The sequence below is a fragment of the Ascaphus truei genome, chromosome 3 (assembly GCF_040206685.1).
Source record: "Ascaphus truei isolate aAscTru1 chromosome 3, aAscTru1.hap1, whole genome shotgun sequence".
NCBI lineage: Eukaryota > Metazoa > Chordata > Amphibia > Anura > Ascaphidae > Ascaphus > Ascaphus truei.
In genome coordinates this window covers 340,664,763-340,683,749 of record NC_134485.1, presented here as the reverse complement: position 1 = coordinate 340,683,749, position 18,987 = coordinate 340,664,763, and the positions used below count along the sequence as shown (strand labels likewise).

Genomic DNA, 18,987 nt, shown 5'->3' with positions numbered 1-18,987 from the left:
TTTCCCAGAACAACTAATTTCTTTCTTAACTTGAAATAAGGATTTATTTCTACACCTGAAAATCGCATTAAAAACTTGGTGGTTTCCTAACAAAAAACTCAGCAGCAGCAGTTTATGGGCTTTGTGAACTGAACAGGGAAATAACTACAATGAATAGTGCAAAGTGTATTTAATAACACGACATAGTATATATACATACAGTAGGAAGGCTACACGTGAAGTTATACTTTGTGTTTTGGCAACACGTGCACTGGTTCGTAAATGCCACAAGATGGCACAAGTGACTTGTGTATAGTGAAATAATCCGAAAGAAAAGTTAAGAAGCCGCACACATCATGTCAGAAACTTAATTAGACTGGCCATATTTAACCAAAACATACAAAGAAATTATTATTGTCTCTCAACTGCAAAACTGGGGTAACACTGGTAACAAAAAAGAACACCAGATTTATCATAAATGTAATTTTTTGCATTGATCAATTTGTTGTTTTTCTATATGTTAAGGGCAGGTTGTATGTGTGTGTGGCCGGGAGGGAGTCCTTGTCCTGAAGATCGTTATCACTTTTTAAATCACTATAACCACAATGTGTAGGTGGTGTTTTTACTCACTTGATAGTCAGAAATCTCACTAACGCAGTAGATTCAATAAATTAATTTTAATAGAATCTATATATGCGCCTACATGTTACTACCACAAGATGGCACCAGAGATTTGTGCAAAACTCAAGAAAAACGTAAAAGGCGCAGATTATCATTCATTTTTATTTCAATGGTTTCAATGTATTCTGCGGAGGTAAGGACACGAACAACATATAACATACATACATACAACTTAAAACAATGAAACAATAGGAATTGACGTCACTGCTCCAACGAACTTACAATCTTGACCCTTTGGCTGCTATTTGACGTAGGTTCTATGACATAAACAGCGGCGGATTTGATAAATATGGCGGGCACCTCCTTGCCGCCGCTCTCCTCCTTTTGAATCGGACATCACCAACCTGACGACGCGTTGCAATGGTAACGTGACCTCATTACGTCATTGGACGCCGCGACGTCGTGTTGCCACGGCAGGGAGACACCATGCGACGTCATGTTGGTGACGTTCGCTGCATCATTTGACGCTGCGATTTGGAAGGAGAGCTGCAGCTAGTATGCGGCCGCCACATGTAAGTGCCTTCCCATCAGGCCCGATAGGCACGAGAGTGCAGCAAATGTTTATGGGGGTGGGCATTTTTGCCCCCCTAGGCCTGGGTCTGACGGGCCTAATGGGAAATCCACCACTGGTCATGGGGTATAACCCTACATGGGCCCCATGACATAGCAGCTACGTAATAGCCCAGTAGCTCGTTTTTGTAGGGGAGAACCGCAGAACGCAAGCGGTCACATGATGGCGAGTGCCGGAGGGTCCGTGGCACTCTGGTGCCGCAGACCCTCCAGCACTAAAAGTGTTAAAGGAAAGGAAGAGTAAGGACAAACGGATGGATGGGGCGTAAGCAGGATATTAACCACAGAAGGGTGCTGGTAAATCTCTTTAAAGAGGTGGATTTTGAGGGTGATGTGGGGATTATAGTGATACTCCCTTCATTCTAATGGTTATTTCTGCACTATCACGGACAGGCACACTAGACATCTGTCTAGGGCAGTGTTATTCAACAGGGGTTTCTAGGAACCCTTGGGTTCCCCGGGCATCCATAAAGGGTTCCCTGTCATTCTCAGGTAATTTCAAAATGCAAATACAGAAGAATTTACAATGCATCTGATCTCGGACATGCTATTAGAGGAGTTGGGGTATTTTACAATTCATCTGATCTCAGACACACTGTTAGAGTCGATTGGGGTACCTTACAATGCCTCTGATCTCAGGATCACTATTAGAGAGGGTTGGGGTTCCTTACAAGGCATCTGATCTCAGACACACTATTACAAAGGGTTGGGGTTCCATGCAATGCCTCTGATCTGCATCTGTGCTATTAGAGAGTGTTGGGGTTCCTCAGAATGTCACAATATAGTTATAGGGTTCCTTAACCAAAAAAAAGTTTTAAAAAAACACTGGCCTAGGGCATGCTGGGATACAGGAACACAGTATGACATCTGGTATTCCCCTCAACAATTGGCTGCTTTAGTAGGGTGACCAGATTTGTCCCGCCAAAAAACGGGACACATCTCACACATGCGCAGTTGACACTTCCTGGGTGCTTGTGCGCATGTGGGAAGTGCGCATGCGCTGTCGGCAAACGCTCTTTAGGCATGCGCAGCTGGCACTCGCCAGCAGCACAGAAAACCAAGACAGAGCCTGAAAAACTGGGACGTCTGGGCACCCTATGCTTGGCCTTATTTTTGACGCATGATATCGCCAGCCCACACTAGCCAACATTTGAAAGATGATATCAGCCAGATTTGGGATGGAAATTCAGTTTTCTAAAGCTTCCATTGACTTGCTTTGGGACAAGGGAATTATTTCCTAGCAGCAGAACAATGAAACATTGATACATTTTCAGCTGAAAATCAGTAGGTCTACCTTGAGTTGATCAGTGTCCGTCCTGGAGGCTCCCATATTATGGTACAGCTATGCACAGTTTGGGGACCGGTGCTGAACCAATGACAGTGACATAATAATTCACAGACACATTTTTAAATATTAGTTTATAAACATAGATGCATAAATATTAATACTTCGATGTAGTTCCTAAATAACTTAATTAAAACATATATTATAACAACTGACGCGAATGTATTCTGTCCCAACTCATTAAGTGCCTAATATTGGATGACGTAACATGACTACGTCACGTGACCGCAATTTCAGGCAACCTCTGAGTCTGTTCGCACCAAAGCGAGGCTTGGCACGCACAGCTTCAATACCTGTAGACAGCCTCTGAAACATCGCGAGACTGAGCGAGGAAGTGCAGTGGCGGCTGTAAAGGAGCTGCAGGGAGTAGAAGGTGGTCAGTCTGCACACTGTGGGGAGCACTGTGGGGGTATGGTAGGTTTTGTGGAGCGCCCCGACATTGTTAGAGCCGGGAGAGTAACCGGGGGTAGGGATGAGACCGCTGATCTTCCTTACCATCTTCAGACAACACGTCTCCCTCCTTATCAAGAGTGACTCCATGACATTTACCCCAAATGTATCTCATCTCACTTTCTACTTGATCAACATATCTTTATTTAGTTGCTCTATTGAAGAGATCTCCTACCAAACCATGTCTTTGGCAGGAGTTGTTGTATGTTAAGATATCTGAACTTAGACTATAGTGCAATGGGAGGAGTCATTGCTTGTCAAACCAGACATTAAAAATACTTATCACGGGCTTGTCATGCACAGTAATGTCACTTATTGTGTCCACGTTTCATGCCACACCATGGGCATTCGTCCGCAAGAAGATGGGTACTTGGTCCCAAATGTCACGACAATAAATGAAATGCCTGTGTTTCCCTTGCCTGCTGCTGGAGCAGATGTTAGCCCCATTAATTTGAAGAGAGCTGATCTCTTCTGCGCTACTGCTTCACATTATATTGAATGGGGAACGCTGTTGCATTTGTCTATTTTCCTTATAAAAAATGTCCATTATCTCAGCACACCGCAGGTTAATAGAAGATGAAGACATGTTATTCATTTTCCACCCATATCCCCCCCTAAAGATGTTATGTATTTGTCAGTCTTATTTAGAAAATACAATATACAGTGTATGGCAGACAGTGAGCTGTTTTGGAAGTGGAGATACACACCGACAAAAAACAAACTTGCTGGGTTCACATTCATTGCAGTCGTGCTCCTGCACACATGTAACCAAATAGCAACAATAGATTTGCACACCAGTCTCGTCTTTGTAAAAAAAAAAAGTCAAAAGTTGAATATATATAGTCAACGTTTCAGAGTAAAATCACACCTTCATCAGGACCATTCTGCTTTATTTAATCCTTTGCTAAATTTACCATATACAGGCTCAAAGTATTGAATTACATTTTGTTTCAGGTACATTAAAATGCCCTGCCGAGGCCTGCAGACTTGAATCGAGAGCGATCACTCTACTGTGCTTTCACTTCTGGTCGAGGAGTGGTATTTGCAGAGGTCTTCAACCCCCTGCCTCCGCCCCCAGTGCTGTTCATATGTCCTCGTTCTATCGGGAAATAAGAAATTGGCTTTAGGTGAGTAGTTTAGCAGAGAGATGTGTATAACTGAAAAGGAAGGTGTAAGGACATGTTGAAGTATAAGAAGCAGCAAATAACATAACATTGAGACATATATATATATTTCCAATAAAGAATATCACTTGTGAGCACATTCACATGTCTTACGGCGCGGGCGGCCGAGTGAGCGTTCCCCACCAGCAGGAGAATCCTTCTGAGCAGGTCCCAGTCCCCCCTCGCTGCACGCCTCACTACGCGCTGTGACGCGTCAGCCGGCAGGGGATGCAAGAAAATTGTGATCCCGAGCGGTGACGCGTCACGTGGTGCGCTGATGAGCCTATCAGCAGCGGGAGCTGTCAGACAGCTTCCTAGACAAGGTAGTGTGTGTGTATCAGCGTGTGTGAGGGGGGGGGGGAGGGAGCGGGAGCTTACCTTCCAGCAGCCTGCAGCAGCTCCCTCCTGCAGCCCGGGAGATCGAGCCCGTGGACGGAGGGGGGGGGAGTAGTGGGTCCCTCCGCTCAAACCACGCCCCTCCCGCCCCCGTCCAGCTCCGGCTCCCTACAGACCGCATATCGCGGTCTGTGCCTGTCTGCAGTGCAGGCGCGCTGACTGAGGGAGCGGGGACTTAGCCTTAGACAGGTCTGCAACCCTGCCTTTCACCATTGTCACCTAGCATACAGTGCTTCCACTGCAGCAAGGGATTCTGGGAAATGACATGCAAATGGGCACACAATGTATCACCCTTTGCCTGAAATCCATTTTTACATGGAACCCTTATAAGCAAATGCTCTGCTGTGCACACAGCATGGGATTAGATGCAAACCCAGTCAAACCACTCACAGACAGCTGTTTCGACCTTGTGGGTCTCATCAGTGTGAAGTTGGTTGTACGGGATATGCAATTTTCAAGCTGGGTAGGTTAACCATACACATTACAGTATTTAAGTTATATATACTGTATTTTACAACCAGTCACTCACCCGTGTTTATGAATAACAACGGTGCCATTCTGTGTTAGCAGGATGAAGCTCGAGCGTGTGCATCTGAAATGTAAGAATCTGCATGAGTTCCTCCAAGAACTAAGCCCTGGTGTCCTAGACCGACTGTATAACCACCCGGCAACCTGCTTGGCTGTGTTCCGGTATGTAGACAGCTACACAAGCTACCCATTGCTTCCAGGCATTGCCCATCTAGTTGCCAATTTGTTTGTATCTCCTTGTGAGACATGCTGTTTGTGTTTTCTTTTATTAAACATGAATACACCATGGGGTTTGGGAATTATAAAAATGTCACTTGCTGCCATTACATCGGAAGAAGGAACTTTTGTGAAAGGTAAAAACAAGGTGTGGATATATGTTGTAGTATAACGTTTCAGTTTACATGTACTATACTGTACATGTAGGTGTCCTGTATGTTTTACATGTACTATACCTCTGGACTGTAAGATGCTCATAGTCTGTTAATATAGTGTATTCATAAAAATGGTAGATCGGTATGTTACAGCTCTTACTGCTCCCAGTAAGCGGTGCATTGCGCGAATGTTGGCGCGGTATTTGATGAAAAAATGAACTCTGCTCCATTGAAACAAATGGTAACGTGCACATTATTTTCTTAACGCATGCAGTATTAAACTCGTCGGGAGCAATAACGTAAGCTACATCTGCAGTTGACCTGTCTTAGAATTGACTGCATTTTGTATCCTTTCTTTGTAATTTTCCTATTTTTTTTGTGACTTTACAGGGAGCTTCCAGGTCTGGCCAAGAATTATGTGATGCGTATGCTCTTCCTGGAACAGCCCTTGCCACAAGCAGCTGTGGCATTGTGGGTAAAAAAGGAAAATCACAAGTAAGCTATAAAATTATTTCTAGTGACATTACAATATATTTTTTTAATGCTGGTTGAGCAACGTGCTTTTGATTACGATACAATTAGATTATAAAATTGCAAGACTGGGGAAAGAATCCCTAAAGTCACCTCTTAATTGTGTGCACACTTAAATAGATTCGTTGTTCAGGACCGTTTAAACGTTATCGTTAGATCAGAGTTGTGACGATACTTTAAAACATAATACTTCAAATCATATCAAATAAATTGTACATAAAGTGTATTCAAAACTGAAGGGGGGGGAGGAGAGAGTAGTATTTACTGGATTGGTAAATATCAGTGTCCAATAAGGTCTTATACTGATAAATGTAATACAATGTCCTTATATAAATTCTTATGAAGGCTGGTAACAATATAGATAGGGTAAATCCTGATAGTATATAAGATATATACAAAAATGAATAGACAATACCGCTCTGTGGCTAACAAAATGCTTTTATTTGTGCGAGCTTTCGAGGTACACTGATCAATTCCAGCGATGTTACAATGAATAAAGCAAGGTTTAACGTAAAAACAGTTCATCTTGGAATGTTATCTGTGACTGAAACCTATCCCTCCCCCTGTGTAATATGTGACTTATGACTTGAGGTGTTAAATTGTGTGTGTGTGTGTGTGTGTGTGTACACACACACACACACACACACACACGGTCTATTTAACACCTCAAGTCATAAGTCACATATATATATATATATATATATATATATATATATATATATATATATATATATATATTTTACAGTGCACCTTGTATACTTTAGACCAGGGCTGCTGACATGGGAGGGGGGGCTGCTGACATGGGTTAAGGGGCTGCTGACATGGGTGGGGGGTGGGGGGCTGCTGACATGGGTGGGGGGGCTGCTGACATGGGTGGGGGTTATGGGGCTGCTGACATGGGTGGGGGGGCTGTGACATGGGAGGGGGGTGGGGGGCTGCTGACATGGGTGGGGGTTGGGGGGCTGTGACATGGGAGGGGGGTGGGGGGCTGCTGATATGGGCTGTGGGGGGCTGCTGAAATGGGCTGGGGGGCTGCGGATATGGGCTGTGGGGGGCTGCTGAAATGAACTGGGGGGCTGCTATGAACTGGGGGGCTGCTGAAATGGGGGGCTGCTGAAATGGGCTGGGGGGCTGCTGATATGGGCTGTGGGGGGCTGCTGATATGGGCTGGGGGGCTGCTGATATGGGCTGTGGGGGGCTACTGAAATGAACTGGGGGGCTGCTATGGGCTGTGGGGTCTGCTGATATGGGCTGTGGGGGGCTACTTAAATGATCTGGGGGGCTGCTATGGGCTGTGGGGCCCGACTCTGTTTTCCTTGTGAGGGGGGAGAGTGGTGTGAGTTGCAGGGGGGGGTGGGGGAGAGTGGTGTGAGTTGCAGGGGGGGGGAAGAGTGTCATATTGAGGGGAGGGGGAGAGAGTGTCATATTGAGGGGGGGGAGAGTGTCATATTGAGGGGTAGGGGGAGAGAGTGTCATATTGAGGGGAGGGGGAGAGGGTGTCATATTGAGAGGAGGGGGAGAGAGTGTCATATTGAGAGGAGGGGGAGAGAGTGTCATATTGAGAGGAGGGGGAGAGAGTGTCATATTGAGGGAGGGGGAGATAGTGTCATATTGAGGGAAGAGAGACATGGGGGGGCTGCTGACATGGGATGCTGACTTGGGGGGGGGGCTGCTGACATGGGATGCTGACTTGGGGGGGGCTGCTGACATGGAATGGGCTGGGGGTATGTGGAGGAGGTATTGTGTGTTTGATGTGGAGGGGGGTATTGTGTGGGTGAGGGGGAGAGATGGGGGTATGAGAGATAGATGGGGAGTATCGTAAAGGTTGATAGTGAGGGGTTCTGGGGGAGATATGAGGATGATGATGATGAGAGGTGCTGGAGGAGAGATGATGATGATGATTTTACCCGTGCGGCCCAAATTTTTTTTCCTTGGAGCAGTTCGGCCCTTCTCACTTTACGAGTTGGGCAGGCCTGCTTTAGACATAACTTCAAAGATTATGGTCCAAAGTAAGAGTGGTTTAAAGAGCTGGCCATTCGCTCATAAGCACTCTAGTATTTAGAGGTCGCCCCAGAATCTCAGAGTTATACTATGCTAATAAGCTGTTATCTTGGTAGAGCCTTTTAAACTCTGTGTAAAAGGTCAGCACAAGTGTCTGCAGATACTGCCTCAGTCAGTATCAAGATGGTGTCATATGTATATAGATACAACTCAACCCCGCAGCTCTCTCCTCTCTGCAGCTCTCTCCTCTCTGCAGCTCTCTCCTCAGGCTGCGTCCACGTGCGCTGCGCACATCTTCAAGGTTTTTTTTTAAATTATTTTAACATTCAATGCTTTATTGCTAACGGGGACACACACACACACTAATAATGTTAGCATACCATGCAGGAATTGAACCCATGTCCCTTCATACACTGGTAGCAATTCTATAACTGCCACACCATACTGAAAGGCAGTACTGTGCAGAAGATGTTACGTTTGATAAGTCAATGACATCACACCAATCCTATGGTGTAGCAGGTATAGAATCGCTACCAGTGTATGAAGGTTCATGGGTTCGTTTTCTGAATGGTATGGTATAATTTATAAATTATTTAATATAATAATTTATAAATTATTTAATATAATAATTTATAAATTATTTAATATAATAATTTATAAATTATACATTAGAATTAAAATAAAATAATTTATGGTTCTAGCGCGGTCTCATTATGTGGACCCTGAGCACCGTGTTATAACGAGTTCAGATATATCTTTAATAGTTCTGAGAGTATTAGTGTATAAATAATACATTAGACACAAATCCGAGGATATTGGCTGAAATTATAGTCCAATGTAAGGGGGGGAGAGATTGCTGATAGTAAAGTGCTTAGTTAGCTCTCAAAAGCACCAGTGCTCAAAGTTAATCTCAATCTATAAGAAGAACTACAATCTTCAAGAGCAGAATTGGCCATGAGTAAAAGCCTCATTTTACCCTATATAATGTTGTTTGGTATTACTATATAGTTCTAATAATCAGGGCATATCTATATACGCTAGCTACAAACGCTGCCTCGTTTCCCAGTATTGGGCTCCACCCCCATAACATCTGACGTCACACGCAAATGTACGTTTCACTCCAATTGGAGCTTTCTCAAGGGAGTGTGCACACAATTAAGAGGTGTCTCTGCGGATTCTTTCCCCAGTCTTTCATTTTGTTCTAATTATTTACCTCTGTGTAGCACTTTGATATAGCCCTAGAGTGGTCCACCCCCTCCTCAACTACAATTATATTATACCATCAAATGTCATCCACACAAGCATGGACACTGTTTAAGAACTCCTTATAGACATCCAGAAGAGATATTCAGTTCTGGCATTGGAGGAGATGTCCTTTCTTTGGTATGATGGGTGCAAGTACCATCTTGTTTCAGGATATGGAGGTGGTAGTGAGTTTGTTTGGGCTGAAGTGATCCAGCGAGTGCTCTTAATCTCTAAAAAATGTTCCTCTGATCAGTCACTTCTTGCACCATCAGTTGGAGTTAGTGGCATACAGCTGCAATATAAACAGTAGTAACAAAGCGCTAACCTTAACACTGCATAGGTGAGTGAAAGCTTCTATCAGTGTCACAGGGTTCACAATGTCATTTAAGTCTTCCTTTTATTTTTCTTGTGCTAGGGAACATGAGGAGAACACACAGGTTTTGTCTGGCTTGCGTCTCTGGCACACACAGCAACTCCCTGGTGGACTACAGGGGCTGATCCTAAACCCAATTTTCAGAGAAAATCTTAGAATAGCTTTACTGGGGGGGTAAGTAACAGAACATCACTATGTCCCATCTTGTCGTATGTTGTGAGATGATTGCTCTTTTGTTTAATAAACGTCTATACAGTATTATAAACACAGCTATTATTGTACACTTGTATTTATTGCTTTATTATTGCTGTGTTAACGTCACAGAGTAGCTTCTGTGGGATGATGTTACAATTTGTTTATTGGATCTATGGCTATTTCTTGCTCTGCGTCTTAGAACCAAGTGCATGACTCAAACTAGAAAACAGAAACGCAAACATAAATAACAAATATAGTGAGATAATATAACACTACTCCGTGCTGCCTGTGTGTATACTCTCTAGAACCCTGTGATACAATGAAATAGGGAACAAGGTGCAAATGAGTAAATAAGTGACTGGTGCTCAATAGTGGGGAAAAAGCCCTTGCATTCAGTGCTGATGGTTTGGATGAATCACTCTACTTCAATCCAGATTTCCCTCACAAAGACAAGTTGAATAAACCATAGCCTAACACTGTTTAATTAAAAAACAAACCTGGGAGAGCTAATCAAACAGTGTTAGGCTATGGTTTTTCCCACTTGTCTTTGTGAGGGAAATCTGGATTGAAGTAGGGTGATTCATCCAAACCATCAGCACTGAATGCAAGTGCTTTTTTTCCACTATTGAGCACCACACATACTTATTTACTCATTTGCGCCTTGTTCACTATTTCATTGAATGACTCAAACTGCCTATTCTGTACTACTAAATACACAAAGTATTTTCTGTATGCCTGTTTCTATCAAATACTTTGACTTTTATAAATGTAAACGCTACTGGTATAATAATATGCCTATCACTAAAAACTCTGAAGATAGTCGTCTGATTTTTTACTCATCTATGCCTTATGTAAGCCACGTGGCTTTGCATCACTCTGCTATACTTAAGCTGTACATTTCCCAGTGTTTTTTATTGTCTGTGTTTTCTCTTAGGGGCAAAGCATGGGCAGATGATGGGAGCATGCTCGGACCTGATAAATATACGAGAGATGTGATCTCCTTGGATAAATATGCAGAGGAGAGATGGGAGGTGATAAGCTATTGTTGCATTCTATGCTAGCTTGGTCACTGTTCTCATTAAATTATCCACAATTTGTATCATGTCAAAGTGTCACTGATATTGTGTATTATAGTTCTGTCCCTCTGTTAGTTTGTAGGAAAAGGGCAAAACGCAGAACCCATGATCCAACTCTGGCATATAAGTGACTGTGACCGTGGCTTGATCTTTTGAGTGTGACCTGACTGACACTGGAGGACTATAACAATGATATCTTACATCTGTTCTGCCTTATCCTTTTGTCTGGTGCAGCACGGTTGTGTCTGTGCCTTATCTCACCCTTCTGCCACATGAAACTAATCCTTGCTGTTTGAAGAGATTGGACTCTGATCTTAACGGTCTTGTCTTTTGCTGACAAAAGACAACGGTAAAAATCTGATCTTTTTACTCTTATCTTCGTCTATCTGTAATTCACAGGTTATTCTACATTTCATGGTTGGTTCACCGAGTGCTGCCGTTAGCCAGGACTTGGCGCAACTTCTTATTCAGGCTGGTCTCATGAAAAGGTGAGTGAGCCAATGTAGCATGCTCAGTATTTTAATGGGAATTTCACCTTTTTATGGCATGCACAATTATGTTCCATTCAACTCTATTTAGAATACAGCTGGTTTGCTCTTCTCCAACAAGAAATATTGTTATCTGTCAGGATACAGTATATGAACTGTATAATAAAACCGCAATCCTGATTGCTGTGTTTTTTTGGCGTTTTTTTTTTTTTTTACACCGTTGGGACCCAGGGGATCCTCCGCAGCTGAACCACATTATTTTCAGCTCTGGAGAACCTACAGTTCCCGAGATTAGATCTTGCGAGCCTATAGGAATCCGTTGCAGCTTCCTATAGGATGGCCATTTAAATCCCTGCTAGAAACCAGGAAGTGATACTGGTAACTTCACCGGTAAGTATCTCTGGAAGCGGGGGATCAGCTGAAAAGTATTTGTACATTGAACTTTTCACTTCTGTCGTCTTTTTCTTGGTGTTATCTGCTATCATTTCTGCATCACTTTTTTATTATTTTTTTTTGAACCGCCAATCTTCTTGTTTCACAGTTTTTATTGCCCCCTCTCTTTTTAGTGATTCTGGAGACGCCCCCTGCATTTCGTCAGCCGGCTTCCAGTTTTTGCTTTTGGACACAGCCTCTCAACTCTGGTATTTCATGCTTCAGTATCTCAAATCAGCTGAGGTGAGCATTATCCCCTCTCTGTCATGACCACTTCTCACAAACCTAATTATCTTATTGTCGGTTGCCATTGTGTCCTTCCCCTTGCGTACATTCAACATATAAAAATTAATATTGTGCATGGTCTCTGTTCTTTTAAGATAAAACTGGAGAAAATTGCTTAGTAGGGTTCAGATCGTCTTTTATTCCACATGCCATTCCAGTAAAGAAAGAACCGTTCTTCCTAATTCTTTCATTTCGGTAAAAGATTAATAGGGAGATCTTTCCCTGCTATCATCCCAATGGGGGGAATGATGGAGACTGATCACGTCTGTCTTGCTGCTGAAAATGAGATGAAGGGGGGTACGGTGCTCAGCAGCAAAAAAAATAACCCTTTCACCTAAATTACTGGGCAATGAAATAGTACAAGTACAAAGTCCTGCTGGGGGAAAAAGCTATCTGGTTACATTCTACAGATTACTGTAACTCACCTGCATCAGTATAATTTGTCCATGCCCTTCCTCCATAGTCTCGTGGGATGATTCTGGTGGATATACTCTCCTTCATGTTCCAGTTAAGCTTCTCAACATTGGGAAAGGTGAACTGAGATGCAGCATCATTGGAGGGGAGGTGTGATTTGCATACAAATCTGGGCGTGTGCAGAGGGAAAACTGGGTTTAGTACACAATACGGTGTGTAAGAATTGGAGAGCATGAATCAGAGAGAGAGTGTGTGTGTGAGTGTGTGTGTGTGTGTGTGTGTGTGTGTGTGTGTGTGTGTGTGTGTGTGTGTGTGTGTGTGTGTGTGTGTGTGTGTGTGTGTGTGTGTTGGTAATTGAGAGAGAAAGGAACACCCGCTCAGCCTAAAAAAATCCTGATTCAAAAAGGGGTGGGGTAAGCAATTGACAGAAAATTGTGAGGTGCTGCAGAAGACACTGCACAGCCCCTAGAAACCCTTGTAATGCACTCTCCTGTATAAATGAATATTATTCTGACAGCATGCACAACGACTAATAGTTTAGAATAATAATGAGTGCGTGGACACCCCCCAATTTTCTCTGTCGTGTGTGTGTGTGTGTGTTGGCATACTGGGTTATTGACTGGATTCCGGGGAAAATTGCATTGGTTAGCAACCATTGAGCTGATTTAATGAATGGCAGTACATGCACCATGCGATAACTAACTATTAGGGTGAGACGTCTGAGTGCATGCAGTATAGCGGTTTAATGCATGACACCTGTGGTAAGTTAGGTTAATTATATGGTATGATGCAGTGTTTGTTGAGAGAACATGAATTTGAAGATTTAACTATTTGTGTTAAACTTCTTCTTTTTTTCATCTGTTATCCCAAAAGGATTACTCCGTAGAAGGGATGAGTGATTCCTTACTAATTTTCCTACAGCATCTGAGGGAATTTGGGCTTGTGTTTCAGAGAAAGGTGAGCAGGCAATTGTGTGGGTCGGTGTATTTTTTTTTCTGCAATTAGATAATACATATTTAAAATACTTCCATATAAGGTGTGTGTGTTTAAAATGCAAACATGTTTTCTGTAATAACATAGAATTATATGCACATTGGGTTAAGACTTCCACTTAGGAATGGAACAGACAAAAGTACAATATTTTAAATTGCAACAATTGAAACAACGAACATTGTATCAGTAAATAATTTATTTGATGGAAGTTTTGTTCTTTTATGACCATGGTACAGAAAAATATAAGATAACAGCTGTTTTATATGACTGATGAAGACCTAGAATGATGTAAGAGCATTACTCCTCTTTTACTTGCAGAGAAAGTCTCGTCGCTACTATCCCACACGCCTGGCTATAAACCTTGCATCTGGCATATCTGGTACTGTGGACAGCCATAAGCAAGGTTTTATTCTTGTGGAAACCAACTACAGAGTATACGCATACACAGGTTGGTGGATAATTAGAATTGTAAATTACCAAGGAATAAATAATAGTAGCACAAAGTTAAATGTGAATTCAATCTTGGGTCAAAATTGAAACTAAGATAGGGTTGGACAATATACCGGTAATAAGTACTACCGCGATAATAAATCTGATGGTGTGCCAATATGGGAGATTATTTATTATCACAGTATTACTTGGTGCTTGCTTGTGAGGTTAGATTCAGCTTTGAAGCTGCCGCTCCCTTCCTGCTTCTGAATGCTGACTGAGGGAGGTGGGAGGAGCTGCAGGCAGCATGGGGTGAGAGAGCCTGTGAGAGCAGTCGGCAGTAGTGAAAGGTAGGAACTCCTCTCCTCACTTTCCTTCTGTTAACCCCTCCATCGCCACCTTCACCCTGGGGCATTTAAACCCTCCATCCCCATGTAGCACTTAACTCCTCCACCCTCACCTTCCCCCTGGGAAATTAACCCGTCCACTGAAGGTCTGTAAGACTTTGAACAGGCACAGCAGGTTTAAGAGGACGGTGATACTGTGTGATCCACAGTTCTTCCCAGTATGTTCCTTTCATTCAACTGAGCAGTTTTATTTTTTTAATACAAATTAAACAAAACATATTTTGTAACATGACAAGATAAGGGGTGAGCAAAGAAGGATTTTATTAGGAACTTTGATTTTGATAATCTGTAGCGGATTAGCTTTCCATCTGAGTTACACAGTGAGTGTGGTTGAAGGATATGAGAATAGTAGGTAGGGGAAGCAAACAAGAAGGTAAACACCATTATGGTGGTGGTCTGAGCCTGGGATGGTAGCAGGGAATTAACTTCTGGCCTTTTTATATTGTCCTCAGATTCAGAGTTGCAGATTGCCCTAGTCGCTCTCTTCTCCGAGATGCTCTATCGCTTTCCCAACCTGGTCGTAGCACAGGTCACAAGAGAGAGTGTACAACAAGCAATTGGAAATGGCATCACTGCGGAGCAGGTAAGAGGCGATCAGAATACTATATATACAGAGTACACTCACTCGCAACTTAAAATTTCCAGTGCTAAAGTTGTGTGAGATCCATCCATTTCTAAGTAGGTTAAACTTTGCTATTTTGTACCCATCTCCTGAGCTATTTAGATGCACAATTTCTAAGCTCCACTGACAGAGGTATTCCATCTTTGATCAGGTACAGTGAAAGAAATACTCAGTCCTAATTTTCCTTTCCTTGTCCACCTACCTGCAGATAATTCATTTCCTGCGGACTAGAGCACACTCGGTGATGTTGCGCCAGGTGAGAGTAGTTCAACATTTCTGGTAGTACTGTATTGGGAGAAGAGAAGTGCCTACAGTCCCCGCCCATACAGCAAATCCTATGAGTTTTCATGGGTACTCCAAGATATCTGCTATGTGGGGCATTGGAGACAATAATTACTGTGGCTTGTATACGTCTGGCTCTTTGGTTTTGGAGGTGTTTGCACACGCTAATGTGATATCTTCCAACAGACTCCAGTGCTTCCCCCAACAATCACTGATCAGATTCGTCTTTGGGAACTTGAGAGAGACCGTCTTCGTTTCTCTGAAGGTGAGGAAAATATATGCCTAATCTCGCTCAAGGGTGCTGCAGCAAATGTGTCTGTCACTACTCTTAGATATTTACCGTTTTCTTTCTTGATTTATTTATTTTTTGTTGTTGTGGTTTTCTTGACACTATAGTCCACTTGCTCCCGGATCCTTTCCCTTTTCTCATAAGAATTGTGTTGTGCATTGTTGTGTCTTCTGTGCTGTCTCCTGGTTCCTAGCTTGACCTTCCTGCCTTTGCTGCAATCTATTCCCATGCTGCCTATTCACATTATGCACTTTTCTGATCCAACTTTTACTGTTCTAACTCTGTTCTATTCGTCCCCCAAATACCATTAGGTGTCCTGTACAACCAGTTCTTATCACAGGTGGATTTTGAACTTTTGAGAAACTATGCACGTGACCTTGGAGTACTTGTATTTGAAAACCCAGCCAAGCGTGTGATGGTCGTGACACCAGGAGGTCATTCAGATGTCAAGCGCTTCTGGAAACGGCAAAAACACAATCCCTAAGGGAATCTAAAGCTCGGGCTCCTGCCCTATGTCTTGGAACAACAGAAACCTTGGCTCCTAACTTTAGGCCTTTCTACGCATGGATGAACCAGCTAACAATTCCTGTCATACCCCTGAAAATATGAAGATGGTAAGCAATAGAGCGGAACAGCAGCATTTCCCCACTATCACAGTTTGGTGTTAAATAAGCAAAGCAAGAATAATGACTTTGCTTTAAGCTTTGTTCATCGTAGCTAGACTATCCTTCTCTCACTTTGTCCGCTGGTGGTCCAGCATCCGAAATAATTAATGGGAACAAACGCATATTATTACAGTTCAGATAGTATTTTCTAAACCCAGCCAGAGGTGACTCTTCCTGAGGTATCTCTAATGCTGTGCTGACTCTTTACAACACACATCCTCTGTCAATGAAACATCAACCTCCCTCACCAGCATGTAGATTCTAAAAGCAGCTTTGCTATTACATTCAAACACACATTGCTCTTCGTCTGCTTTTCATAGCAAGGCAAAATCCTGTGCTACTTCCTGCGAATTGTAACTTGCATTTGTGAGCCTTCTTTTCCCAGATAGGACATATATGCTGGAGTAGCACATGTACTTAATAACTCCATCCTGCACAGTTTCTACATATGGCACAAACTTTAGTGAACGGTGGCATATTTGGGTATACTTTAGCTTCCCCAAAGATGTACATAGCAAGAGGCACATACAATCTCAAATACAGTACTTTGGTGCTTCTCTTCTTTTCAGACTTAAAGCGACAATCTTTCCTTCTAGGACCAAAGTGAACTAATTTCAGTAATATGTTTAAGGGGTCTCATCTGAGTAATTCATACCTTTTTACTCCTGACACCTATAAGTATTTTTAATGTTAGACCTGGGAGGGGTTTGATTTTCCTCTGGCTGCTGCTCCCTTTTGTGTGATCAGCAAGGGATTGTACAGCCAGAGTCCCCCTCTCTACCTCCTCCTTACCTTTGTTGGTTCTCTGATGAGGAGAGGATGGGATAAGGGTAAGAAAAAAAAACAACTTGATTGACAAACACTTCCCCATTCAGAGGCCCCTAAAAACTGTCCGACTGTGGGATTGCACCTTTATTGACTTAAGTGCAGTATTTTGGCAATTGCATGCCCAGTGGTTCTGTTCTCATAAATGGGCAGTACCTCTTGCCTCACAACAAAAACAATATTTAATTGATTTAATTGACTTCTTTATGGAAGTAAAGTATAAGGCAAGGTTTTCTTTTTCACCCTGGCCTATCACCCTTTCAGTGTAAGAGGGTCCGGCCACCTCTTCAGGGCGATCGCGTGATCGCTTCTGGGTTCCGATGGCCAGACTGCAAGTGAAGAAGAGGAGAGAGGGTTCACCCTTTCATTGCAGTTCGCGATGATCCCGATTAGCCCCTAAAAAAAACAAGCAAAAAGCCATGACTTGGTGTACGTTGTGACGTGGGCTGAAGGAGTTAATTGTCCCTGTCTCCGCAATTACTTATCTATTCACGCCTCCTCCTCAGTGGGAGAAGGGAGAACAGATGGGTCTTGATTAACAGAAAGTAATCTCACACAAAACACAGTTTACAAAAGAAAAATGTTTTCCTTAAACTACAGTTGTGTTTTTTTGTTTCTGAATCCAACAAGGTAAGAAAAATTGATATGTGAGGGAACTGCTGTTTTTAGGTAAGGCATTGCCAAACAAGCTTTGCACTTTCTTGATATCACCATACCACAGAAAAAGCACATGGCAACACCAGAGGAAGTCTGGAGATGAGAGGGCAACTACTCGTGAGCAGCGGAGTAATGTGCAGTTAACAATTTTCCATTCAAGTGAAACTTGTACATCATTAACTGTGTTTAAGTGAATGAAAGTTAATGCATCATTAACTACGTGTTACCCTACATCTCACCAAATTAACAAGTGTGGGGTAAGAAATTGGATCTTTAATTCTGATGTACTATCGCATTGAAACACCAGAAAGCCAATTACAGTAAGAGGTTTGAAAACATTCTGATGTTAACTGACCGTTGTATAATTGTTACTGTAAAATCTTGCAACATTTTATGATTTTTTTTTTTTCAATTTTGGTGATTTTGTGAAGATGGTGTTATTAATAAAATAAAACTATTTCTTAATATTCCGCCTGTATTTTCCTTTTGTGATGTTTTGTTAGTTTCTGAGAAAAAAAAATGTTCTGCTAAAGCAAGTACAATTATGCCTAAACCTTTCAAAATTCGTTAACTTCTGGTGATGGGGATTTTGTTACGGCAAAATTATAAGCATCCAAACAAAGTGACTGAAATCACTTCTCAGCTCATCAAAAATTAAAAACGGGGGTAGAGTGGGGTTGAGTGCCGTGACAGCTACCAAACCCTCACCTGCCTTCTTTACCTAACCCTGGCTTCTAAAAATTCTATCTGTTTTTTTATGTTTTTGACAAAAATATAAAAAAAACTTAGGTGCCACAAAATTTTCGGAGCCATGGTTTGGCAAAGGGACAAAAAAAAAAAAAAATGTGGTTGTCATGTTCCCTTTTCTCCATTTCCTAATGTGTATTGCATACCCTCTGGCTGCTATTCTTCTTTTGGGCCCTCTCAGTATAATTCCTGGTAGGTACAGGCACTGTGAAGGGTTAGATTCTCTCATGAAGGCCTAGCTTGTTATTGCAGCCTGGATGCATAGTTACTGTATCCAGGGGTGCGCCTAACCCAACCCTAGTGTGTCATCCTGGGGAGGATACTGGTTGGGTCACAAGAAGTTAATGTGATGCCTATCAGTATCAGATCTGCCCTGTTATGGGGCAGGGTTACAAGCCCATCCCCTGGGTTATATACTGACACTCTCCTAGAAGTCAGTGTCTCTTTCCTCCCCCTGTGGAGTGGGTAACATCTACTCTGTATCCCAGGAGGGGATCAAGAAGGGGCCTACATGGGTCTAAAAGCCTTAGCAGTTTCCTGTCGGGGAT

The 18,987-nt window shown here is 42.7% G+C and overlaps 1 protein-coding gene across 6 annotated transcripts; it reads left to right on the top strand.

The window, feature by feature from the left end:
- The first annotated feature begins 2,863 nt into the window (after positions 1–2,863).
- Positions 2,864–18,162, top strand: GTF2H4 (general transcription factor IIH subunit 4). Of its 6 annotated transcripts, none has more exons than XM_075591670.1 (15): positions 2,864–2,989; positions 3,980–4,152; positions 5,155–5,274; positions 5,874–5,978; positions 9,676–9,807; positions 10,763–10,859; positions 11,304–11,392; positions 11,959–12,067; positions 12,573–12,641; positions 13,397–13,480; positions 13,835–13,964; positions 14,805–14,935; positions 15,183–15,230; positions 15,443–15,521; positions 15,857–18,162. In XM_075591670.1, exons 3-15 carry the CDS (start codon positions 5,156–5,158, stop codon positions 16,027–16,029), a joined length of 1,365 nt encoding a protein of 454 aa, XP_075447785.1. In that variant the 5' UTR covers positions 2,864–2,989; positions 3,980–4,152; position 5,155; the 3' UTR covers positions 16,030–18,162. The 6 variants fall into 6 exon arrangements, with proteins under 6 accessions (XP_075447785.1, XP_075447786.1, XP_075447791.1 ...); XM_075591671.1 differs by having other exon boundaries at positions 5,152–5,274; XM_075591672.1 differs by having other exon boundaries at positions 2,865–2,984.
- Positions 18,163–18,987: the final 825 nt, after the last annotated feature.